Genomic DNA, 27,323 nt, shown 5'->3' with positions numbered 1-27,323 from the left:
TCAGAAAATATATGTCTGTATCTATACCGTAATAAACAAACTCAATCAGAAGCCTTTTTCTATCTATGATCTTATTTACAGCATTGTTTGTTTGGGTAAGATTATCCGCTGTATCAGATTGCAGTTTATCAGTAATTTATATGCTTCACAAAGTTTTAACAGTGGCAGTTCTTTTTTTTTTCTTGTTCTCACAGTGAAAAAACCAAGATGTACAGAGGTTATCCCTTTCACCATTCCATCCAAAACTAGAGATTTTGGTTGAGCATTTTAATTCTGTAATTTTTTTTTATGGGTGTAGTTTAGCACGGATGATGAATGAACTGTCAACATTCAGACGCCATTAGGTGGAGGACTTACACATTTCTATAGAAGATAAAATATGGCTTATCAACCAAGTTAGAATACAAAAGTTGGATTTAAAAATTCAACTTTGTTCAATATATACCCTACCAGCCGCCTCCTCAGATTAATATAAACAATAGTTATGATACAATGCATACTATTAAATGTTAACCAGAGTATGTACTATATTGTCAAAAGTATTGGGACACCTGCCTTTACACGCACACGAACTTTAATGGCATCCCAGTCTTAGTCTGTAGGGTTCAATATTGTGTTAGCCCACCCTTTGCAGCTATAACAGCTTCAACTCTTCTGGGAAGGCTGTCCACAAGGTTTAGGAGTGTGTCTATGGGAATGTTTAACCATTCTTCCAGAAGTGCATTTGCGAGGTCAGGCACTGATGTTGGACGAGAAGGCCTGGCTTGCAGTCTCTGCTCTAATTCATCCTGTTCTGTCGGGTTGAAGTCAGAACTCTGTGCAGGCCAGTCAAGTTCCTCCACCCCAAACTCGCTCATCCCTGTCTTTGTAGACCTTGCACAAAAGTGCTTCTGGAAGAATGGTCAAATATTCCCATAGACACCCTCCTAAACCTTGTGGACAGCTTTCCCAGAAGAGTTGAAGCTGTTATAGCTGCAAAGGGTGGGCCAACTCAGTATTGAACCCTATGGACTAAGACTGGGATGCCATTAACCACTTACCGACCAGCCACGTAGACCTAAGTCAGATGACTTTAAGTGGTTGTACCGGGATGATGCCTCTAGCTAGGATGATGTAACCCGGAGGCGGCGTCCATGACATCACATCCGGGTTACTCGGCTGCTAAAGGCACCAGATTTAAAAAGTGAATGTATTCAAAAATGCAGTTTTTTTTAGCTGCCCCCGTCTCCGTGAGCCCATGCACGAAAGAAAACATATACGGGAAGTCGCGCCGCAAATGAAATCGCTGTTCAAACCACACATGTGAGGTATCGCCACGATTGCCAGAGCAAGAGAGCAATAATTAAAGAAAAAAAGCTGCACTCTAACTCTAAACTGGTAACGTTAAAATTTTTTATAGTGTCGCCTATAGAGATTTTTATTGACCGTAGTTTGTCACCATTCCGCGGATGTGCGCAATTTTAAACTGTAACATGTTGGGTATCTATTTACTCGGCGTGACATCATCTTTCACAATATACAAAAATGGGCTAACTTTACTGTTTAGTTTTTTTTAATTGCAGTGAAATGTAATTTTTCTTAATTTTTCCCAAAAAATAGCGTTTGAAAAACCGCTGCGCGAATACCGCGTGACAAAAAATATTGCAACGACCGCCATTTTATTCTCCAGAATCTTTGCTAAAAAATATATATAATGTTTGGGGGTTCTAAGTAGTTTTCTAGAAAAAAATACTGATTTTAACTTGTGAAAAAATATGTCAAAAATGGGACCGTCCTTAAGTGGTTAAAGTTCATGTGTGTGTGTGTGTGTAAAGGCAGGCATCCCAATACCTTTGACAATATAGTTTATAATCTACCTGTCCATTTGTGTGATACACAAGATTAATGAGGGTTACAAGTGTGCAATCTACTTATCCTATTTTTTTGACATGTAGTATTAAATATGTCATGGATGTCATTCTACTCATACTTACCGTATTTACAATAGTTTATGTAAAAAGAAATTACTTTCCATATTTTCTTTGCCATATCTTCTATAGCTAATAACCTATAAAAGATATGGTCTTTTTCCTTTAAAGGCGAACCCCAGGCAGCTATAAAAGACACAACTTTTATTTTTCTTTAAAAACAAGAAGTGTACGTACCTGAATTTGACTACCTGCCTCCTGTAGTCCTCTGTACAGCAGAGCTTACTGTAGATTTAAAGAGGGTAAAGCAGCTCAAGGAGCCAATCAGCTGTGCTGCAGTACTGATAGTTGGACAGAGCAGAGTCTGTGTAAATATTAGGATTGGATGGACAAAAATACAAATCCTTTGGCATGTAAAACAGTCGCCATATATGTTAAGTAAAAACAGTGCTGCGCGGATATATAATCATAAATTGCTCTACATATATCAGATCCGTGTGTAATATGCAATATTAAAGTGCTAAATAGTGCCAATAAATATATATAAATAAATAAAGGTAAGTATATAAAAGTGAAAAAGATTTAAAAAAGTCCAGTGTGAAATAATAAATAAACGTGCTGAAAATTAATAAATGGATATAGTCCAAACAATCTGTGCTCCCAAAGATGTGTGACCAGAGTGTCACAGTAGGCAACCACAACCGTGCACGCTCTTTTATAAAGAGCTGAGGTAAGCGCCCATTCACAAGGGGGTGCACGGTTGTGGCTGTCTACTGTGACACTCTGGTCACACATCTTTGGGAGCACAGATTGTTTGGACTATATCCATTTATTAATTTTCAGCACGTTTATTTATTATTTCACACTAGAGTTTTTTACATCTTTTTCACTTTTATATACTTACCTTTATTTATATATATTTATTGGCACTATTTAGCACTTTAATATTGCATATTACACACGGATCTGATATATGTAGTGCAATTTATGATTATATATCCGCGCAGCACTGTTTATTGACTTAAGGTTTTTACACGTTATGAGAAGTGGAGTTTCTGCAGCAGATAGCCTATTAATCTAGGACCTCAAGGTTGCTCGCAGGATTTATTCTTTTAGTCGCCATATATGTATTTTATCTGTGTATGTAGCTGTGTACCTGGAGTTCAGCAATAATGTTTTTTTGTGCTCCCTTTGTTCCCTATCAGGTGCATTGTAATAACATGCGGTCACAAGAAATTCAGATATTCCGCCGTGTGGACTGTTACTTCAAGCGCACCTTACATACTCCATGGGACCTCCAGCCTGTCAGCCTTTCCCTAGCCCTGGATGTCCGGGACCCCAGTGCCCGTACTGTCACCATCCCGCTGTCCAACAGAATGGCACGAATCCTCCGCTGTCACTATTACTTCTCCAGCCAATGGCTGCTCTTCAGTGAAATCTCCTTCCTCTCTGGTCAGTAGGTTTAAAAACCTCCAAATAGGTGACTTTTTATGTTTGTGTGTGAATTCCTCTTTATTGATTTTTGTCATTTTACAAAAAGAAACACTTCATACATTCTATATACACATACATGGCCTTTACATATGTAGAAAGCATACAAAGACATTGATAATCCAATTACAAAGAAAGGGGCTCTAGGTACAATGCCAAAGCATCTTCATGCTTGTATGTTCCAAATTCCAAGTAATAACTCATCATCTTTAATATAGCTCCCAGCTGTCCCTGATTTTAAGGCACTGTCCCTCATTCAGAGCAAAGTCCCTCTGTCCCACTTTCCTCCTCATTTGTCTCTGATTTTGGTCTGATCTATATAGTTGTATATAAAATGCACATTTTATGTTTTAAAAAGTGTTTTACAGTGCAAAACCTCCTTTTAGGGGGCGTGACAGGGGGTGTGTCCTATGCCCACAAACTTTTGCTAATAGGTGTCCCTCATTCCCATCTCAAAAAGTTGGGAGGTATGTCTTTAACCACTTCCCGCTCGCCCTATAACAGATTGACGGCGGGAATGTGGTTGTATTATCCTGACCGGACGTTATATGACGGCAGCAGGATAATACAGCTCTGCGCGCCCCCCGGGGCGCGCGGAGCGGTGATCGGTGATGCGAGGTGTCAGCCTGACCCCTGCATCTCCAATCTCGGTAAAGAGCCTCTGACGTAGGCTCTTTACCATGTGATCAGCCGTGTTCAAATCTCGGCTGGTCACATAGTAAACAGGAACAGCCGTTGATCGGCATTCCTTAGTTCGTGCCTGACAGGCACGAGTAAAGGAGCGCCGATCGGCGGTTCCCCTGACGGGGGGGGGGGTCGGCACTGGTAATCAGATCATTGATTACCAGTGCAGACCCTCGGGGGGGGATGCCTCTAGAACCACCAGGGATGCCCACCCATGACCCCAGGGATGCCCACCTATGACCCCAGGGATGCCCACAATGGCCACCAGGGATGGCAATCAGGGCTCAGGGAGCCCCCCATTGCCCTCCCCATCAGTGCTGCCCGCCAGTGCCCTCCCTATCAGTGCTGCCCACAAGTGCCCATCATTGCCAGATTTCAGTGTCGCCCACCAGTGCCGCCTATCAGTGCCCATTAGTGCCCATCAGTGCCGCCCATCAGTGCCCACCAGTGCCACCCATCAGTGCCGATCAGTGCCACCCATCCGTGCCCATTAGTGCCCATCAGTGCCACCTGTCAGTGCCCATCAATGCCGCCTATCAGTGCCTAGCAGTGCCGCCTATCAGTGCCCACCAATGTTGCATATCTGTGCTACCTATCAGTGCCGCCTATCAGTGCCACCCCATCAGTGCCACCCCATCAGTGCCTCCTCATCAGTGGCTGTCAGTGCAGTCTCATCAGTGCAGGAAAAAAATTATTTATTTACAAAATTGTACAACATAAACAAAAAAACTTTTTTTTTTTTCAAACTTTTTCGGTCTTTTTTTATTTGTTTAGCAAAAAGGAAAAAACCCAGAGGTGATCAAATACCAGCAAAAGAAAGCTCTATTTGTGGGGGGAAAATGACATAAATTTGGTGTAGGTACAGTGTTGCATGACCGCGCAATTGTCATTCAAAATGCAACAGCGCTAAAAGGGGTAAATTGGCCTGGGCAGGAAGGGAGGAAAGTGCCCTGTATTGAAGTGGTTAAGGGTCTGTCCACCCAAAATGTATATTTCCTGGTAGAGACAAGTGAGCTGAATCTCCCTCTGGTAGGGGCTGCCATTGGTTACTTCCATCTGAAAATTATTAGTTATCTGGCTAAAATGGAAGCCCACTGGTTTCAGGACCAAACATGGTTGACGTAAAATCAGAACTTCTTATCTGCATACTTGTGTCGGGTTGATGACTCAGTAAGAAAGTATGTAAAGTGTAGCTAAACCTTCCTTAAAAAATCTATACATCCAAAGGTCACTGTTTGCATAGAAACATCTGAGCTTTTTTTCTAAACGATTCAATGTTAAAGTGTATTTCAACTTTTGCAGCCAAATTGGGTTCGGCTGCAAAACACACTTTATATTTGTTACATGTTCTCATTCAAGCAGCATAAATTTAAAAAAATTCTGTCTACCTTTTTACTTGCTCTTTTCCAAAAACTTCAAAAGCAGAAGTTTTCATCTGCTATGCAGAGAGGGCTGTGGACTTAATGTTTCCCATTATTAACCCCGTCTTTACTGTTCTGGTAGAGCTCATTATTATTAGTTATAAACTAGATTTGGAACACTGACCTAACATAGGGTTAATTATCTAGAAGCTGGATTTCTCCCCATTGTATGTTAAAGAGGTTGTAAACCCATTAAAAAAATTTTATTTTTTTTTTTCAACCTGAAAGAGAAACACATAATGAGCTAGTATGCATCGCATACTAGCTCATTATGAAATACCTTAGAACGAGCCCCCGCCGTGCCGCCCGCTTACCTGTATGACGGGCGACATGTTCAGTCGCCCGTCTTCCGGGATCGCGGCATCCGGCCATCTGATTGGCCGGAGCCGCGGTGACGTCACTCCAACGCACGCGCGCGGGAGCCGACGGTCACGGGACGGGGCTCTGAAGAAACGGCACTAGCGGCCGTTCCTTCAGAGCGAATGCGCCAGTGACGTCACTGGCTGCATGTAAGGTAAATATCTCCTAAACGGTACATGTTTAGGAGATATTTACAGTACCTATAGGTAAGCCTTATCATAGGCTTACCTATAGGTAACCGTTGCAGAGGAGGGTTTACTTCCTCTTTAATGAGGGGAAAATCAGTATGTCCCTCTTTGTCAAGTCGGGACAGATTAAGCTTCTTCTGATTTCAAATTGTTCAGAGTAGATTGCTGTTTGCCCAATACCTGCTCTAAACAAACACTTAAAAAGGTTAGATATGTAAAAAAATGAATTTTAGGTATGCTGAGTGAAGGGCAACACGTAGCAAATGTATAGTTTAGTGGGGTTTTCTCAAATTTGACAAGTGGCTTGGAGGGTGCACAGTCTCAAACAGTGATGCTCACAGGCAGCTGTCAATCAAAAGGAAGGAGTCAGCACATCAGCTTGTATTGGCCAGCGTGAGCACCCATTTTTAGGGTGACAACACTGCTTCTGCTCAGGGCAGTGTTGTCCAGTCTGTAACTGGCTGGATCTCCATGTTGAAATAAGAAAAATGAAAATGATGCAAAACAACAGATAACCTGGAAGAAATGCAAGGTAAATCATTATTTTGTGTATTTTTATTTTAAAGGTTCAAAAATACTATAGTCCTTGGGCTAACATAACAGCCAGGCAACTAGCATTTTCTGAAGAAAGAGACTGGCATTTGCTGCCTACATGTTTGTGTCATGACAAGTTTCAATAATAGTTCAGAACTTCTCCATGTAAAAAAATAAAAATATCAACAGAGAGAGGGAAACCCATTTGTGTGTTTCCCTCTCCCCCCTGAAAGGTGCCAAATGTGGCTCCGGAGGGGGGGAGGAAGCAAATGAGCAGAAGTTCCACTTTTGGGTGGAACTCCGCTGTAGTCTTCAACTGCCATGATGCTGCACATATGATCAGTTATGACACCAGCTATTGGATGGTTTGACAGTTTAGTTGAGAGCACAACCAATGTGACAGTTACGTTCCCGACACATGGTGGAAATGTAACTGTTTTTTGAAACTGGTAAATCAATGGGTTTACTTCTGCTTTAAAAGAGGACTAAACTCCTAACTTCATGGTTTTCAAAAACCGTTTAATTGAAGGCATACCGTGAATGACAACTGTCACAGATGCTTTTGTTTTCAACAGAACTGTCAAGCCATCAAATGGCTGATGCCACATGATCACATGTGCAGCACTTTGCTAACTTGAGATCAAACAGAAGCTGAGATGGCAGCACCCTTGCTGTAAAGAATAAGAGGGTTTAGTTCAACTTTAATGACATGATGTTTTGCTGTAATTAATAAGACATTGTCAAAAATGTTTTGACTAAAAGCGGTAATCCGCACAAATGACACAGTTGATTGCATATACACAGTACACAGTTTATTGCATGTATATTTACTGTGGTATCTGCCAAAGTATTTGTAATTCTGTACAGGCAGTTCTATGATGTGTGCACCTCTTGCACGCTGCACAATCAGATAGGTGATACACTGATTCAGCACTTCAGCTTCCTGTGCCATCTCTTTACTTCCAGCAGGGAACTTTACCTAGGAAGTAGTCATGCTAAACCAAGGGCCATGAAACAGCATGTTTGCATCATGTATTACAAATCCTTTGGTGGGTGAGGCAGTTGACCAATACAGTATACTGTATATTTGCAGAATGTATATAGCGATTTGTCTAAACCGCCACTTTTAATATAAAATCCATAAACCAATTAGAAATTGCTTGATCTAAAGTAAATTACTGTTAAAACCCCAAATAGAACCTCTTTAAGCGGACATGCCCTATCTTGTTTTGCAACTGTCACAGGTCATGGCGTTATAAGGATCTATAATTCATTTTTGCATTAGACTGAAGTTCTCTTTTGATGACATTATTGTTCTGGATCTCACATGAGCCACTATCATGCATTTTTCATGTACAGATGTCCTGGACTCATCAGAACCAGAAGAACCAAGCCCTCTACCAGAACCAAGAGAGACCACACCCCAACCAGCCGTAACAGGCTTGCCACAGGGCACCAGCCAAAGAACAAGACCAGCTATCACCACCATGGGCAGCTTCAGTGAAAGTGTTCACGGTGAGGGTGTTATTATTTTGTTCCTGTCACGTTTAATTATATCTTTTCATGTTAAACTTTTTATGTCTATTTCCAGCATTACAGCTCCCTCTTTGGTATACCAGTTGTTGTGCCTCTGTTTCTGGTCCTAGAAAAGGGAAATGGTTCTAAGACCTCAGTTTTATAATTGTGGGGTCCAATCGCAAAATATTGATGAAGCCCTCCAACTAAAGTTGTCTATTGCAATTTGGCCAGTTCAGCAGGGACCAACTGAATTTCAATCAGTGCGTGTCTGTCCCTGTTTGACAGAAGTCAAAGGGACCTGTTGAAAATGTTTTATCAGTGACTGCAGGCAATCAGCTGCCGCCGCTGATCGATGTATTTTCACAGCTGTGGATGCTGATGTCAGGATAAATTTTCCAGCAGCGGGGATTCTCACATCTACTTCATTTGTGTGGATGGCGAAATCTGAGATGGAGGACCAGTGTATGGCCAGCTTTATTCTTCTTGCAGCAGCTGGCAGCATCACCAGTGACAACAGGTATCATTGATTATAAAGGATAAGTTCACCTTAAAAAAATAATAATAATAATAAAAGAGCCTGGAGAGCATTGTAGAGAACTTCCTGAGAGCAGGAAGATCAATAGATTAAGAGAACGCTCCCCAACGCCATCGTAGTTCATTGAAAACTACAAGCCGTCTGCTTCAATGACTGACGGAACATGTAGGCATGCATTCACAGGAAATTGGCATCAGATATACTTTATTCAGCACCAGCTATCACCAGCTATTAATTGTCCATGAGTAACCGACTGGATGTCATCTGTTGTATTTCTAAGCTTCAGCAGAAGAATGCCAGCTGAAATCTGACCAGTTGCTTTAGATAACACCTATACTTGCCTTCTCTCTATTTCATCTTTCCTTTTTTACATCTACCCTAACTAGAAGCTGTCAGCGTTAACCGGATAAACCAACCCATTGCTAAGGATGACAACAACAACACCTCCATTCTGATTGGCTGCCTGGTGGTCATAATCCTGCTTTTATTGGTCGTCATCATTCTTATCCTGTGGAGGCAGCGCTGGAAGAGATTACTGGGAAAGGTGGGATATTAGATGGATCACAGTGGGATAGAAGGATACAGTATAAGTCTTTGGGACATGGAAATAGACAGCACATGTTAACGAACTAGCAATCATTATATACATCTATTAGAGCAAATGTGTTCATGACAAATGTTATTTCTGAGGTTTTCCGCCTGTGTGCCCCAATGGTGAGGTAATAGCTCTGATTCCCATCTGATAACCAGAGCTCTGCTGTGAGGTGGACTTGCTGGCCTCCTGTTCTAGAATGCATTCTACATATATTACTATAGAGAATCTACTAGGGGTCGATGACACCATAATGATGCTGTCTCCAGCCTCCCAAGTGGTGTCTTTTTAAGAATATATGGAGAATGCGCTCTTGAAAGGCAGCCATCCTGACTGTCACAGCAGAACCCAGAGCATTTCCTGCTGGGTCACTGACAGCAATAAAGATCAGTCAAGGGGTCAAACCCTTCCCCATACCAAGTTAAAGTCCAGTCTAAGTAATCAAATAAACTACCTGGCCCTTTCCCCTCCCTTTCCTTACATCCCCTCTTCTCTCCACATAATGAATAAAAGTATACATACCCTCATTCTGTACTCTAATTCTGTGTATTCCATTTGGTCATTTAGTGGGCACTTCCTTCATTGGCTGTAGGCGGGTGTTAATGGTGCTCACCTGTTGCAATGCTGTGACATCTGTGACATGCGAGTTACATTTTTTTGCACCAGTACACTGTGAGGCCAGGCTCCTTGATGATGCATTGAATGTTTTCATGGCAGCATGGGCTTAAAGGCAGAGGCTCAGTCTCATGCAACCTGCAAGTAGGGCAGCAACGACTGTGTAAAGAGGACACAAAGGGGTTGATTTACTAAAGGCAAATAAACTGTGCACTTGCAAGTGCAGTTGCTTCAGAGCTTAGTAAATGAGCAGAAGCTCTGCTGACTTCCATCATCCAATCACGTGCAAGAATAAATGCAGTTTATTTTTCCTTGCATGTGATTGGGTATTGTTTGCAAAGTTTTGCTTTACCTCATTTACTAAGCTCTGGAGTAACTGCACTTGCAGAGTGCAACTGCACTTTACAAAGTGCATAGTCTATTTTCCTTTAGTTAATCGACCCCTAAGAGCACCACTGAAGCACTAAATTGTTGTAATATTTTTAAAAAACTAAGCCAGAGTTGGGCTTGAACTGCACATTTGTTAAACCATTGTGGGCAGCCATTTAAATCCGGAGAATCTCAAATGCAGCCCTGGCTCATATTAACAGCAGCAGTGGTTGAGCTCCTCCTGAAATTGCTAGTTGGGTGTCTCTGGCTTCAATAGTTTTTAACAGACTGACTCAGAACAAGAACACAGATCAGAAAATTCAGAGTACAGTCACAACTTGTGATACTTGCTCCGGGTCAATGACTCAGAGAGTACTGAAGCCAGTGGATCAGCATGATAGCCTGGGAACGAACACTTTTATTGGCCTTTTTAGATATAGAGGATAGCAATGGCCACCTGCATACGTTTTCAGGAGGTCCTTAAGACTAGAACCATCCCAGAGTAGCAAAAAATGTAATATTGCTATTTTTTATACCAGGCTGAACTGTATATTAATTTTTTTGGGCAATTCACACAGTAAAGTCTTTCTAATAAGGAAACTGGTGTTATAGGTAATATTATCCTATTGATTGTGAAACAGATACTGCAGTTGTTTTTATAGCCAATGAGCTCTGATTTTTTTCATGAAATGTATTTGTACTCCTTTTATTCTGGTTGTTTTGACAAGTGAATTGACTGCTACCCTGAAAAACTGAAAATGCAATTTTTTTTTCTTTCTTCTATTTTCTTCTAGGCTCAGCATCGCCCTTCAGACAGTGACCTCACTGCCCACCTCTCCCTCCCTTCCGACACTGTGGTCATCAATAACACACAGAACCTCTCACTGGCATCCCGCCACAGTAACCGCTATGAGCGCATTCTGACTACAGAGGGGGAGTACCAGGAGCCAAGCCACAGTGTCCTCGCCAAGATGCCCACTTTGTGCTCCAGCTCTGAGGGTGCAGGTAAGGAAGACTTATATGTATCGCGGGCAGTGTGTATGCATGTGTGTGGAGGGCTTTTGTGCATGTCTGTAGGGAGTAATGAAATTCATGTGCATGCAACATAGATATTTACAGATTATTTTACTAAATGCATGACTGTATTTATCTGTTCAGGTGAGAAGGAGATCATAACTGATGTTGTCCTAACCAAGTATTCCATGTTTTCATTCATGTTAGCCCTAATGTTCATGTGTTTTTATATTGTATACTTGTGTTGTGCCACAATATAACACCAACTGGTTTAATAGCCATAGAGGGTGGTAAACTCTGGCTCACTGGCTGCAAAGGAACTACAAGTCTCAGTTAGTTTCTACTGGGGTACCTCAGGTTGACAACCTCTGCGAAGGACAATGCCTAATCCTAACATAAGCGGCAGTATTCCTGCTCAAGTCAGATTCTGGTAAATTTGACAACTAAATGTCAGTGTAAGTTCCATCTTTAGAAAACCTATGACTAGATAAGGAAATAATTTTATAACATACTTTGTAAATTGCCATCTTTATCTATCTTGCTCTGCAATGCCAGCATGGCCAGTTATAATATCTGATCTTCAGTCCTAGAGCTTTTCAATCAGCAGGGAGCATGAGTATCGCTGTTTGCAGAGCTATAGGTCTGACTCGCCATGGAGCAAGTCAGACCTCTGAAGAAAGTCTGCTGTTTTCCTGCAAAGAGCAAAGGTCCTCCTACTCTGCAGCATGCTAACAGGGCACAGGCTTTCCACTGTGACTGCTTTATAAAGAAATTAACTTTGCATTATTTTGTATTGATGTTTTTACCTGATTTATACTAAAGATCGTTTAAAACACAATAAGGTAAATGTGTTATCAGTGTACATACAGAATATGCAAACCTCTGAATGACTCATTTATCTCAATCAGATGTAGTGGAATATCGACCTGCTGTGGACTTTTTGATGTCGGATATTGTCTGTATGTCATAAACCTATTAGTCTATGTGGGAAGGCAGTTGTGTGCACGTGTGTGTATATATGTATATAATATTGTGTCCATGGTGTCTGCATGTTTATTGAGGTGTACCCTCTGTACTCTGCATGTGTCTCTCCAGCTCTACTGTTAAACAACCCAGCCTATGAGCTCCTGCTTGCCACCTACAGCCGGCCAATCACAGAACCTGGCGGCCTGCAGGCTAAACCAATCAACAGCCAGGGTAAGGGGCTGTCACATTGGAGTCACCCACAATACAAGATGGTCAACTCCTAACTACACATATATATTTCTTTCTACTGTCCATTTCACTGTACTTCTTTGTATCTGATTCTTCACTGCCTGGAGCGTTCTTAACGTTGTCACCATTGCCACTTCTTTTATACTATCATACAAACTGTTATGCTATCCTATAGTTTATATATAGACCTTTTCTTCTTTCCTCCTTACTGCTTCATACTTCTTTTGCTATCTTTATTATTCTTTGTTTTCTTAACTAAAACCCTATCTTCCCTTACTCCCTCTTACTTGATGTCCTTTTTCTGTTTCTCCCTAGAAGGGGGATACAGGGAACTGGAGTCCCCTAAGTTACCTGCCATTTGCCCTCCGAGTGTCCCCCACTATGCAGAAGCAGATATTGTCACTCTGCAAGGGGTGACAGGGGGAAACACCTATGCCGTACCTGCTTTGACTGCCGACACTCTCACCTCCAAAGAATTGCCCCTCAGCAAGTTCCCTCGAGGACACCTCCTCTTCCGAGAGAAGCTGGGAGAAGGCCAGTTTGGAGAGGTAACTGTTTTTTTTTATTCTTTTTTTTTTTTAAGTTTTAAACCTAGTACAAACATAATACTTGTAAAGTGACAACACAAAAAGAAAAAAAAAGAAATGAATATAAAAAGTAAGAAAATGGAGAGGTAACTGTTATAGCTACAGATGTTGATTAAAGAATGAAAAGCGTATTGTGTCTCTTGTTCACTTGTCAATTTTCCTAAATCTCAGTGTCATCCATCATGGTTTTTTTTTTTTTTTGGACGTAAAAATGTTTTTTAAGAAGTTGCACAAAGCTGTACAGGTCAAATTACCATAGAATACATGTTGCAGGTACAGAAAATAGTATCAGTGAATATGCCAGAAAGCAATAAAGCAGCCAATATAATACAGTTTCATAATAAACACAAAAGGCATCCAGTACAAGGATCTAGTCCATAGGAACAGCAAATCTTCCTACCAGATTTACAGTAGAAATTACCTCCCTCTAGAAATTTTGATGAAGGCAAGCCAATAACATATTTATTAACGTACCCACCTCAGTGGATCATCCCTGACAGCCACCTGTACTTTGTGAGTATATGTGAGACAGTTCCTGTGGGGTATATAATAGTCTATGTCAAAGTTTATTTGAATATATCTATCCCTTGCTGAAAACATTTCTGTAAAAAAATAGTCCAAACATTCATCCTAATTCTTCTCGGTGAGAAAAGGGATAGGAGGGTGTTTAGCCTAGGTTAACTAGCTGTATTTAACATTGACTATATGCAGGAATGAGGTTTGTATAGGTCTTTCACAATAAATAGTCTATCCAAAGGATAAGAAGTCAGCAAGATCCTGTTTGGGAATTGTGCATTGAATGTATAACAAAGTTGTAAGAAACAAAAAAAAACATAGAGCTTGGCAGGTGGAAATCATCCTTCAATAGGTCAAAATTGAGAATTTGGCCCTGTAAGATAATGTGACTAAGAAGCCTCATGCCATAGCTGGCCCAAGGCTGAGGGTCTGGTACAGTAGATAGATGAGGAAAATTGGATTTCCCTGATAGTGGGGTATGAAGAGAATGAGAATTCATTTCATAGTACCTTGATGACACCTGTCTCTATACCGGGAACCTCTCCTCCCAAGAACCCACTGATAAACCTTTGATTGAAGTAGCCTCCTTAATAAGAAAAGACTTCAGGAGTGAGTGGACAGCCAGGGTGTGTTCCTCTGTGCAATTCAAATGGCAGAGACATGGTGTTATTTGTGTGAATTCTAGATGAACAGGCCAAGTAAACAATTTGCACCCATATTAGATAAATTAAGGCCAAAAGCCAAAACTCCACTAGAAGATCATCAGGTCCCGGGGTTTTCTCTGATTGAAGTGAAGTTATAGCTGCCTCTACCTCTGCCTGAAGCTCTTTAACTGAGATCAGGGACTCTAGATGCTTGTGGTGGGTCAGTGAGAAAGTTTATACCATTCAGATATTATGTCAATGCATTGGATTTATAGTCAAATCTTGAAATGTGTAAAGGGCCTGGTAATAGGAAGTAAAACAACAGATAACAAGGTCAGGGGCAGACACCAGAGTACCCCATAAGTCTACAGTATTGGCTTCAGCAGTATGTGGAGTCTTGCAATTTTTATCTCCTCTCCATTATATTTAAAGTGTTGTTTTGTCACTGTTTTCCTGGCACTGTTCTGTCATCTATCCTGTACTAAATATTGTTGTCTTTAAAAGCTGCGGCAGATATGACTCTTACAAGGCACATCAAGGCTGGACACTAGGCTGAGCCCTTCTTGTTGTACTGGAAAAAAACATAAATCCATTTGCATCATGAGTGTGTAGTTCCACTAGGAGGACATTACATTGTGCAAGCATGAAACAAAAAACTACCACCTATTGGCAAAACTACTAATCACAATATAATATATGAGACTGGCTGTTGCACCTATTTCTGTATAAACAGCATGCCATCCCTTTGGATATCAGTTTTCTGGCACCTGCCTTCTGTTCTTCTCTGCATTTCACAGTTGGTCCTTGTTACCCATTTTACCTTGCACTTCCTCACTATCCCATTACTAACACCTATCTGTCAACCACCTTTTCCCATTCTGCAGTTGCATTAGATACATCAGGGTGGTACACAAGCAGTTCACATTTTTCTTCCTTGTTTTTTTAGTCTGTCCTCCTCAGCTATTCTTTACTTTGTACCTCTGCTAATCAACAACTGATTTATCTAGCCCGTATTTAAAATGAGAAGCCAAAGGGAAAAATACCAAAACCCCAAGCAGACTACCTACATTGTTCTGGGTGTGAGTTAATTTTGGCATAGGTAGATTCAGGTGCAGGGACAGCACCAATCTCAGAATTCCATGGCATCTTGAAGTGTTAGGTTTAGGGTCTGGGGGGCTTAAAGGGTTAGTCTGCAGAGCAGGTTAAACGTTGAGTTCTTATTTTCTTTTTTTGGTTTTCCAAACCATTTAAACGTCCAATCCTAATGGTTGATATGAGTTGCCACACTTTCTTGCTGCCTTTTTTAAGTCCACATAAAAGTGACATTTTGGTTATGAATGGAAAGATAGGTACTAAACCAATGCCTTTGCTGTAGACAACAGTGTTTCAAGCTTCCCCTAAAACCAGCCATGTGAACACATTCTGGGGTGCTGTTTAAGTGACCTCTGCTGTAGAGACACAGGGGACTTGCTGTACAATCAAATAAAGGAAATCAGGGATCATTTTTCTTGAGCTGATCCTACCCTTCAGCTCCGGTGTTTGGTCATGTACAGTAGGTACCATTAAAGGGAGCTCAAATTCTGGTTTCTGAAACAAATATAACCATTGCTGTTCTTTTTTTAAATTTTAGGTTTTCCAATGTGTCTTGTAAGGTGTATTTGCCACTGCTATATTTCTCTCTTTAAGAATTTTTTTTTTCTCTCTGTGATGCACATGAATATCTGAGATATAATATCACACTTCTGCTGTGCATTTCAGGTTCACCTGTGTGAAGTGGTCAATCCCCATGAACTACCTGTTCTACAGTTCCCTTTCAACATGCGCAAAGGGCGGAGTCTTCTCGTGGCTGTGAAGTTACTAAGAGCAGATGCAAATAAAAATGCCAGGTAATCCTTTTATGTTTTGATATAAGGAAGCCATCTGAGCACTTGTACCTTTCTAAGCCTCCTCATTGATCCACATTGTTAGACCTCATTCAAATGGCAAAATTGGCTATGATGCGGCAAGTATCCTGCAGATATCTGTGGCCAGGAGCCCAGATGTTTTCAGACAGCTATGGCCAGGAGCCTTTACAAGTCAATGAAAGTCTAATGGCTCGTGTCCACTGAGCGGTACGGTACGCTATTTTTGCAGTTTCCATTGTGAATGGCACCCTAATTCCGAACCATACCGTACCACTTTTTTGGGACCCTTTCGTTGGGGTACCAAGCACATTAGTACCGTACCAACAGGGTGGAGCTACACTCTGCAGAACTTTGATTAGTTGACAGAGAATCCTCTATCACAGCTTTCCCGCTACACCACGCCTATCATGAAAGGGTACTATTGGCAGTGGAAACCCAAGGTGTACTGTTCCGAACCGTACCATACTGAACCGTACTGTACCACTCAGTGGAAACGAGGCATAATAGGAGTTGAGGCTGTTCACAGCTGTAAGCATGTACAGTATCTCACAAAAGTGAGTACACCCCTCACAGTTTTGTAAATATTTTATAATATCTTATTATGTGACAACACTGAAGAAATTACACTTTGCACACACAATGTAAAGAAGTTAGTGTACAGCTTGTATAACAGTGTAAATTTACTGCCCCCTCAAAATAACTCAACACACAGCCATTAATTTCTAAGCCGTTGGCAATAAAAGTGAGTACAACCCTAAGTGAAAATGTCCAAATTGGGCCCAAAGTGTCAATATTTTGTGTGACCTCCATTATTTTCCAGCACTGCCTTAACCCTCTTGTGTATGGAGTTCACCAGAGCTTCACAGGTTGCCACTGGAGTTCTCTTTCACTCCTCCATGATGACATCATGGAGCTGGTGGATGTTAGAGACCTTGCGCTCCTCCACCTTCTGTTTGAGCATGCCCCACAGATGCTCAATAGAATTTAGGTCTGGAGACATGCTTGGCCAGTCAATCACCTTTACCCTCAGCTTCTTAAGCAAGGCAGTGGTCATCTTGGAGGTGTGTTTGGGGTCATTATCTTGTTGGAATACTGCCCTGCGGCCCAGTCTATGAAGGGAGGGGATTATGCTCTGCTTCAGTATGTCCCAGCACATGTTGGCATTCATGGTTCCCTCGATGAACTGTAGCTCCCTAGTGCCGGCAGCACTCATGCAGCCCAAGACCATGACACTCCTACCACCATGCTCGACTTTAGGCAAGACACACTTGTCTTTGTACTCCTCACCTGGTTGCCGCCACACACGCTTGACACCATCTGAACCAAATAAGTTTATCTTGGTCTCATCAGACCACAGGACATGGTTCCAGTAATCCAATTTCTTAGTCTGCTTGTCTTCAGCTGTTTGCGGGCTTTCTTGTGCATCATCTTTTAGAAGAGGCTTCCTTCTGGCATGACAGCCATGCAGACCAATTTGATGCAGTATGCGGCGTATGGTCTGAGCACTGACAGACTGACCCCCCACCCCTTCAATCTTAGCAGCAATGCTGGCAGCACTCATACATCTATTTCCTAAAGACAACCTCTGGATATGACGCTGAGCACGTGCACTCAACTTCTTTGGTCGACCATGGCGAGGCCTGTTCTGAGTGGAAGCTGTCCTGTTAAATCGCTGTCTGGTCTTTTCCACCATGCTGCAGCTCAGTTTCAGGGTCTTGGCAATCTTCTTATAGCCTAGGCCATCTTTGTGTAGAACAACAATTCTTTTTTCAGATCCTCAGAGAGTTCTTTGCCGTGAGGTGCCATGTTGAACTTCCAGTGACCAGTATATGCATCTTGGCCCTGGACGATCATCCAGGGACGATCATCGGCCCCTAATTGCATTTAACTGCTTGATGTGTGGATACATGCTTACAGTGGCAGACAGACACATAGGTCAGCCTGTACAGGCTTCCTGGTCGCTGCTGTCCACAGGAGGGGCAGCTGCCCAGGGCACAGCAGTTTATTGCAGGTGGGGGGTTGCCGTGTGGGGAGTTCCTTCTGCTACAAGGCTGACAGGAGTGCTGACAGTGGCATGGGAACCCCTCAGTTTGGCATCTTTGCCCTGGGTACTGAATGACTTTGTCCCAGCACTGCGGACAAGACGCACACTGTCACCTAATATACAGTTTACTAATCCAACACTGCTTCCTCTTTCACGATCTAAGAAGACACACGCTTCCACTGCGTGTGTGTATATGTGTGTATGTGTATATATATATATATATATATATATATATATATATATATATATATATTAGTGATCGACCGATATCGTTTTTTTTATTGCTGATACCGATATTTTGGTCATCGCATATCGGTAACGGCCGATACTGGCCGATATTTTTGTACATTTTTTTTTTTTTTTGGCAGGTACTCTTGTGGAGGGATCTGGGAGTCTAAAAGACCCCAAACCCTCCTCTGCACTTAAAAGCATTCAAAATGCCAAGTTTGGCTGTTTTGAATGCTGTAATTTTTTTTAATTTGGCGCCGAGTACCCAGAATGTGATGTCATGACATCACTTCCGGGTTTTTACACGGAGACCAGATCAGAGCCAAATGCGGCTTTGATCGAGTCTTCTCTTCGGGGGCTGTGCAGGATGGTTGCCCGGGTCCCGGGTGGGGGTGGGAGACCCGGGCGAGCCGCAGAAGGCGGCGGGAGGGGGGGAGGCGTCCCCTCCCGCTCCTTGTAATGACAACCGAGTGGCTTCTCAGCCGCATCGGTTGTCATTACAAGACAGCCGAGCATTGGCTATGGATGCCAGTACCGGGGTGATGCCTCTAGCTGCAGGCATCACTCCGGTACATGCACTTTCCCGAAATATCGGCAATATCGGTAACCTCAGGGGCCGATTCCGATGTGTCGGGGAAAGTGCATATCAGACCCCGATATATAGCTTCCTGATCCAGCGCTGGTTCCTCCTCCACTTTCTGACAAGTTATACACTGTCACCTTTATATACAGCTCACAGACTTGGCACTACTTTTTCCTTCTCTGTCTGACAAGACACACACTGTCACCTATGTAGCACCCTCCTAGATAGATGCTAGGATTATGTAAAATTAGTTCTGGCCCACTGTATTCAGTGGAGATGCAATTCTTTAGGTAAATTTAGTTCTGATAATAAAGTAAATACTTGTGCTATAGTGAATTTAAAGTGAAATTATTAGCAGCACCTGTGCACCAAGTGTTAATGACTTGTAAACATGAAAATATATAAAAACAGCACCATCATTAAATACACATATGGAATATACAAAAAAAAAAAGTCCAAATAAACTGATGTAATAAATATAAAGTGCTCTTGTTCTCCAATCTTCTTAAAAGTGCTCAAGTGCTCCACATAAATTCATTCCGTGATGTAACACACCCCCTTTTTGTGTCCCTCCTTACCAGAATCAATGAACCCCCAGCTTTTCAGTCTGGGAATCAGACAGGCATGGTTAAAAATAAGACTGATGGGTTACAAGGAACGGATCAAGGACTCCCCAGTAGCCTCTTAGATGTTTCAAATCTTTTTTTTTTTTTTTACGTTGTTGTTATCTTGGTAAGGTGACCTTGAGTGTTCTGAAAGGCGCCTGTAAGAGAAAAGAAACTGCAGCACTGACACCAGCATCAGGATTCAGCTGGTGCTGGTGCACTTTATATTGATTACATCATTATTTATTTATTTTGTATATTTCATATGTTTATTTGATGCGCTGTTTTTATATATTTTTAAATTTAGTTCTGGCTCACTGTATTCAGTGGAGCTGCGATTGATACTTCTGGTCTGTTCTCTGTTTCAGTGGCTGCAGGATTAACTGCTTCCCAATATTCTGGAATATAGTGTGCACTTAGTGTCTTATCAGCAACTAAATATTTATGCAGCCCTGGCCAATTCCTGGAGTTAGGTGCTCAGTTGGTGACTGGGAGTGTGTATAAATACTCTGGGAGTGGAGATGTCTTTTTCCCTGAGGAGGAGATGACAGCCTAGAGGGGCTGTTTGCCCCCTAGGCAATTCTGACATGTACCTGCAGTTCAAAGGTAGGCTAACTGGAGTCCTACTTTGCTGAGAGTTTGCTAAAGCTGTCTGAGTGGCTGTTGTCTGAGGTTTAAGTCTGATATCATGAGGTGAAAGTGTATGGAAGATATTGGAAGGAGGCAACCAATTATCCAAGGACATTAATGAGTACAGACTGGTGTTAGAGATCCTAGAGACTGTGTGCTGCTGCCATCCCTCTTATGCTAGAGTGTGTTTAAAGGGGACATTGTGCCTGGTGTCCTGAACTAAGTCTATTAAAGCATCCAAAAAAGCATACCCCTAGAATGAGTTGTGAAGAGCGATTGGATTGTGTGCATGGCTGCAGGGCATTTATCAGGAAAAGAACCATGGGCATCCACTTAGCAGCTCCTACGGGGGTAGCGCTACACCTAATTTACAGGGTACTGATCCAGCACTGCTTCCTCCTCCACTATCTAACAAGACACACACTGTCACCTTATATGCAGATACTTGATCCAGCTCTGGCTTTGACCTAACTGGTATATGTGGTTTCAATTCTTCCCAAAGGTGTTCAGTGGGATTAAGGTCACGGCTCTGTGCAGGACACTCGATTTCACACCAAACTCCTTATACCATGTCTGTATGGAGCTGGCTTTGTGCACAGGAACACAATCATTCTGGAACAGACTAGGGCCTTCCCCAAACTGTTGCTCCAGGGTTGGATGCGTACAATTGTCCAAAATGTCCTTGCATGCTGTAGCATTGACAGTACTCTTCTCTGGGAACACCTGAACTCAATATTTTGGAGGGTGCCTGCATACATCTAATGTATACAGTAGGATTCTGGAAGAAGATTCACCAGCCTCTAGCCAGCTGTGAAATACAAGTGCTGTCAGAACTGCTGATGCTGAGGTTGACCCTCTCCTGTCTTCTGATGTCTGTTATTTTCTGATTTGTCTGCAGGAGTGATTTCCTGAAGGAATTAAAAATCCTGTCTCGTCTGAGTGACCCACACATCATACGTCTCTTGGGCGCCTGTCTGGATGAGGACCCACTGTGCATGATCACAGAGTACATGGAGAATGGGGACCTTAACCAGTTCTTGAGTTCCCATCAGCTGGCGGAGGAGGACGAGAGTATGGAAGATGGGCATAACCCTCCCTGTATCAGGTGAGGAAACCACTTTATTCAGAATGTATCCGGATTGGGTACGATGCTGAGCCCTAATTATAGAAGTGTGTAAGATATAAAAAGTTCATGCTTTTGATCCAGGTAAACAATCCAATTCTGATTGTTCTTTTCAGAAGATTGGATAGGTGGAAATAAAACTGTAGAAATATAGCAACAGGGAGGATTTCTTAAAAACTTTGACAAAAAAAATATTCCTGCAGGCTAATTGAATGAAGTAGACAGGAAGGTGCACTCAATACTAGCAATCAGTAAGAATTGCTATGCTGACTAAATTGATGTTCTATCAGATTATTTGTAATGGTTTGCACATTGTACAATATTGTTGCTCTTTGCACCACTTTGCTACTGGAAGATGGAGTACCAAGGAAATACATACTAGCAATAGGCGAACATACATTTGAATCCCACCACAGCACTACCTGCCTGGAGTTTGCATGTTCTCCCTGTGCCTGCGTGGGTTTACTACGGGTACCCTGGTTTCCTCCCACACTCCAAAAACATGCTGGCAAGTATTGTGTGTACAATATATATGTAAATCGCAGCTTAAATTGTCAGTGCTATACAAATATCTGTAATAAATAAAAAATACATTATAGTAAAATTATTTTAACTGGGGATAGATGCAGTATCCCATCATTACAAAGAAAAAGCACAAACTCACCCCAAACAGGGGCTTTTTTAAGTAGGGTAAGCAACAATGTGCAAAGTTACCTTCAGCAACTAGTCCAAAATCCTTCCCAGATTCTGATACAGTGAAGGTGAAATCTGATGGTAACTCTGGATAACAGTACATGGCATAGAAGCACAGACACTGCCAACGTTTATGTACTCCAAAAGAACTTATCCAAAATAAACGTTGCCAATATATTAACTGCATGGCTTGGGTTGCCATCCCATCCCTTTTAAAGAGGTTATAAAGCCTAAACATTTTTTACCTTAATGCATTCTTTGCATTAAGGTACAAAATGTTTTGATATTAGTACCCCCCATTAATCTCACCCCCCTTACACTTACCTGAGCTTTTATCCAATCAAGCATTGTCCCTGTCTGCAGCGGCTCTCTCCCCTCACTTTCTAGTCTGACAGGTTTTGCAGGGGGCAGGGCTATGCCCTGCTGTCTGTGTCTTTAGATTCAAATATGTTAATACAAAGCAATTCCCCATCTCCTCATCTTTGTAATATAGGGGAGGTGTTCTGTAGTCAACAGAAACTACCTGGGCAGGGCTAATAAAACTCAGATTTCAGACTGACCAAAGGCACTGTGTTGTCAGCTCACTACAGGAAGATATAAGCTCACTGGGCTTTTGCAGAGTAAACAGGTATTTCTCTTTCGTTGATGGACGGACACAGCTCCAGAATCTTTTTGACCATTGGGTAGGGATGCACCGAATAATCGGCGGCCGAACATTATTCGGCCAAAAATAGAAAAAATAGCCCTTTCGGTGTTCGGCCGAATAAGTCAAAAGGCCGAATAATTTTGTGCCGAACAATAGGGCTGAACGATAGTCGATATGATATCGACTATCGTTCTGTGGCCGTAGGCGATATTCATATCGCCGAGGTCACGATATTTACATAGGCAGGGGGAAGGGACTCGGAGGAGGACTCACAGACTTCCGTGAAGCCGGGACACTTCAGCGGTGAGCATACATACATTACTCACTCGTGCACTGCAGCCCGCCCCACACATTCAGTGAGTCTTACTCTCCTCCCTAGTTTTTTCAATGGCACATTCATGGAGCCAATCACTCCGTGATTAGCTGCACAGCGAACCAATCACGCGTGCCTGCACACCTGATTGGTTCCGCTGTGCCGCTACTCACGGCGTGATTGGCTTCCTGAATGTGCCATTGAAAAAACTAGGGAGGAAAGTAAGACTCACTGAATGTGTGGGGCGGGCTGCAGTGCACGAGTGAGTAATGTATGTATGCGGCTGTGCTCCTTTCCAGGCTCCTACTAGTCCACCTCCAGCCTCCTACTACCACCACTATGAGAGACTGTCTGTCACTGTATAATCTGATCGAGTCCACACTGACACTGACTGACTGTCACTGAGTAATTGATGTTACCACATTAACCCTGACCTGCCCAGTGCCCTGTATCTGCAAATAAATTTACAAGGCTGCCTGCATGCTTCCTGATTTCCATTCCCAGCATCCTTCCCAATCCCTACAGTGTCACTAACATTAACCCTATGGTACAAGGCTACAGTGTGCACTGAATCCCATTCCCTACAGTAACATTTAGGGAGAGAGAGAGACATGAGAGGACAAGAGAGAGAGAGACATGAGAGGACAAGAGAGAGAGAGACATGAGAGGACAAGAGAGAGAGAGACATGAGAGGACAAGAGAGAGAGAGACATGAGAGGACAAGAGAGAGGACAAAAAATTGGCAAAATAAATGGAAAAAATGCGAAACACCGCGTTCGGTATTCGGCCTTCGGCCAAACATTTCATTATTATTCGGCTTCGGCCAAGAATTTCATTTCGGTGCATCCCTACCATTGGGATATGATGCCCCCTACAGGAGTAGGACACTAGGCAGGAAAAGGCTTTACCACGCCTATGGGGCAGTTCCAGGGGGTATACTCCCACTTCCTGCTATAGGCATTCAGTTTTTTTCTGCCTAGTCAGGAGTAAGGACCTGGTTCCTTTCTGGGATCTCTGGTCCTAACTTTTTTTCTTTTAAACTGATTTTTTTCCTCTTGTATCATTTTCTGTACCTGGTGAGAACTACAATCAACTGCTGGACTGGGCGACGGACTGGATATTCTTGATCCTTACTGTCTCCCCAGTACAGCTAGTGAGCGTGTGCAGACCTCAGCTCCTCGCTAGGTCGGCCACAACGTAGCCCCACTGGACAGGGGCTGGCATGCGAGTTAAACATCTTGCAAGGATGCACACAACATGGTCCAGGCCTTAGTTGCAGCATGCCTCCTGGCCCGCAGCACCCCCATTCCGATGGAGAAGTGGTCTGCCTGGAGCAGTGCCCACCTGGTTCCATGGTATGGTAAGTAGTGTCCCCCCATTCCCTGGTGCCCTTTTGGGGTGGACGTGGGCCCCTCCCTGGGATGGTCGGACCCCCGGGTTCCCCTCCTTCCCACACAGCACCCCCCAATATGTCGGGGTCCTCTGTGGCCCACCTTCCATCTACTCACACCTAGCTCCCCCCTCCTGTTCCCCCCCGAGGGCGGCCAAACCTTTTCAGGTGTGTTTTGGGGGTGTCGAGCAGGTGATGGGGGCCGGGGGGTGCACTTCCGGTAGCCAAACGCACGGTCTGTTGGGGGAGTGGGATGTCCTGGTGGGGGTTCCTACCAGGGCACCCCTTTACTGTAGAGACATCCCTTGGTGTCCCCTGTGGGTCCCAGGAGCCACATGGGCACCACGTGGAGCTGCCATTTTGCCATGGGTGGCTAGCTGTGTATTTGGCGGCCATGTTTGTGTAGTCTGGCAGGCATTTTCTTGTAGTTTCCCATTGATTAGCTCGGCGGCCATGTTTTTGGAGCCTCATGGGCGGTAACTGTGGCGGTGGACCTCTAGTGCTGAATCCTGGACTTCCTCTCTCTCTGATCACCGCATGGGTACAGCATCCAGCCCTCTGGTCTGTGCTGACTGGGGCATGGTGAGGTATTGTGGGTGCCCTAAGAGAGCTCCCTCTCTCTGCTATAGCAGCGATTCAGCTGTGCCTGGGACTTGTAGTGCCGCTTGCGCCGCGGCGGTAGTTCAATAGCAGTGTTTATTTTTTAAATTATCTGTTTGGTTCCCTGGTCAACATTGAGTCCCTGAAGCAAATTTCACCCCTGATCCCCTCTCAGAGGTGGCGGGCCCTTCTGGGTCCCAGTCCACCCTTTCTGCAATGGCGGTGGCTCTAGAGTCATTAGTGTCCAAGGTTGATTTGGTCCTGCAAAACCGAACCAGGAAAAAGTGTCCACCGCCCTCATCTGCATCCTCTGTCTCCTCAGAGTCTGAGTCTGATCCGGCCGCCGCGGACGCGAGTCATTCTGCTGGATCTGCGTCCACGTACCCTGAGTGCTCTGATAGTGAGGATGATTCCTCTTCCACTACAGCCGCACATGAAAAATAGCTGGTGGAGACACTGGTTGTATCAGTCTGGGAAACTTTAAAAATGGAGGATGCATCCGGTCACGGGAGGGAAGAGTACTCCCACAAACTTCCAGGGGCAAGGAATCTTGTCGCAGATGTGGTCCTTTTTTCTCGGCTCATACGTTTTTTTTCATCCTACAAGGTCTCAAGAAAAAGGGTCCAAATCCATTTGGAACGTCTCCAGGGGATCCAAGAGGCCCTGGACTGGTAAGCCACGAGCAGGTTCTTACAGACCTGCAGACAAGTCCTCTTCTGCCTGAAGGGGTGCCCTCACCTGTATCTGGGGTGGGGGAACAAGTTTTTTTCCGGACCCGTGGACCTCTCTGATTCAAGACAGGTGGGTCCAGAAGCTGATTCGGTCCGGCTACAAGATCGGATTTCGGTCTTCTCCTCCAGAAAGGTTTTTTCCTTCCAACCTGTGTTTGTCTCCAGGCCGCTTGCGTGGTCTCTTCAGGGCGGTACAAGATTTGCTACTGCAAGGAGTGATTGTACTGGTTTCAAAATCAGAAAGTTTTTGGGGTTTTTATTCAAACCTGTTTACAGTTGCCAGTTAGGAAGGCAAAGTTCGTACAATCCTGAATCCTAAATCCCTGAACCACTTTGTGCGGGTACAGAAGTCCTGGATGGAGTCCATCCATTTGGTAGTGGCATTCCTTCATTAAGGGGATGTTTTGGCCTCTATCGATATCAAGGACGCTTACCTCCATATTCCGATATATGTCGGGCATCAGCTCTTTCTCCGCTTTGCCGTGGGCAAGGAGCATTATCAATTTGTGGCGTTACCCTTTGGTCTCGCCTCGGGTGTTCACAAAAGTGTTGGCTCCACTGTTAGCATTGTTGTAACAGTGGGGAATTGCGGTGCTGGGGTACCTGGTCAATCTTCTTCTACATGCAGAGTCTCTGACTGCTCTACAGGACAACCTGGTCATCACTGTGCAGACTCTGCAGGAGTTTGGGTGGACTCTGAATTTTCAGAAGTCTGCTCTGGTTCTGTCCACCAAGTTGGACTATCTGGGTCTTACTCTGGACTCGGCCTCAGCCAGGGTATTTATTCTGCTGGACAAGCTCCAGAAGCTGCAGGATGTCATTCGACTTCTGTTGTCCAGCAGTCGGTCGTCTTTCCGGACTTGCATGCGGGTGCTGGGCCTGATGGTGTCCACCTTTTGAGACGGATCCGTTTGCACAGTTCCATATGAGACCTCTGCAGAAAGAGATTCTTGCCAAGTGGAACAGGAATCCACAGTCTCTGGATAACCTGATCCTCTTGAGCCGGGGTTCAAGAGTGTCCCTGATTTGGTGGTTTTGCTCTCCGGCTCTTCGACAGGGAAAATCCTTCCTTCCCCTGTACTGGATGGTGTGTACGGGTGTGGAGGTGGTTTGGGCACGGACTGTGCTCAGGGGGTGTGGACTCTGGAGGAGTCCAGGCTACCCATCAACATACTGGAATTGTAGGCGATCAGACTTTGTCTGGCCCATTGGACCGTTCGTCTTCAGGAATGTCCGGTATGGATTAAATCGAACAATGCCACAGCTGTGGCATATGTCAATCATCAAGGGGGCACAAAAAGTGTCCTAGCGACTCGGGAAGTAGACGGCATTCTAAGGTGGGTGAAACGTTTAGTTCCAGCTCTCTCTGCTGTGCATATTCCAGGGGTGGAAAATTGGCAGGCGGATTACCTCAGTTGACAGGCCTTGGACCAAGGAAAAAATCGAAAGAGAAAATTGGATTTATTTCTTACCGTAAAAACTTTTTCTCTGATGTTTATTGACAGACACAGCATCCACCCCTCTATTGAGTTGGGTTGTTTTTCTGCTGACACTGCTTGCAACAAAACTGAATGCCTATAGCAGGAAGTGGGAGTATACCCCCTGGGACTGCCCCATAGGCGTGGTAAAGCTTTTTCCTGCCT

The 27,323-nt window shown here is 43.6% G+C and overlaps 1 protein-coding gene across 3 annotated transcripts in view; it reads left to right on the top strand.

The window, feature by feature from the left end:
- DDR1 (discoidin domain receptor tyrosine kinase 1) overlaps positions 1–27,323 on the top strand; it is an 87,752-nt gene that overhangs the window by 42,807 nt on the left and 17,622 nt on the right. Inside the window, exons 8-15 of one of the 3 annotated variants that reach the window (XM_082263309.1) lie at positions 3,113–3,359; positions 7,945–8,100; positions 9,025–9,182; positions 11,009–11,219; positions 12,324–12,425; positions 12,762–12,991; positions 15,949–16,076; positions 21,083–21,289. In XM_082263309.1, the coding sequence (XP_082119435.1) occupies positions 3,113–3,359; positions 7,945–8,100; positions 9,025–9,182; positions 11,009–11,219; positions 12,324–12,425; positions 12,762–12,991; positions 15,949–16,076; positions 21,083–21,289 (1,439 nt within the window). Of the gene's footprint in view, positions 1–3,112; positions 3,360–7,944; positions 8,101–9,024; positions 9,183–11,008; positions 11,220–12,323; positions 12,426–12,758; positions 12,992–15,948; positions 16,077–21,082; positions 21,290–27,323 lie in introns of all 3 variants that reach the window. The other 2 variants (XM_082263308.1, XM_082263310.1) reach the window with 2 other exon arrangements.

The sequence above is a fragment of the Pelophylax lessonae genome (genome assembly GCF_965119305.1).
Source record: "Pelophylax lessonae genome assembly, chromosome: 7".
NCBI classification, from domain to species: Eukaryota; Metazoa; Chordata; class Amphibia; order Anura; family Ranidae; genus Pelophylax; species Pelophylax lessonae.
The sequence above is the reverse complement of the archived record's forward strand: the minus strand, read 5'-3'. Positions and strand labels throughout refer to the sequence as shown.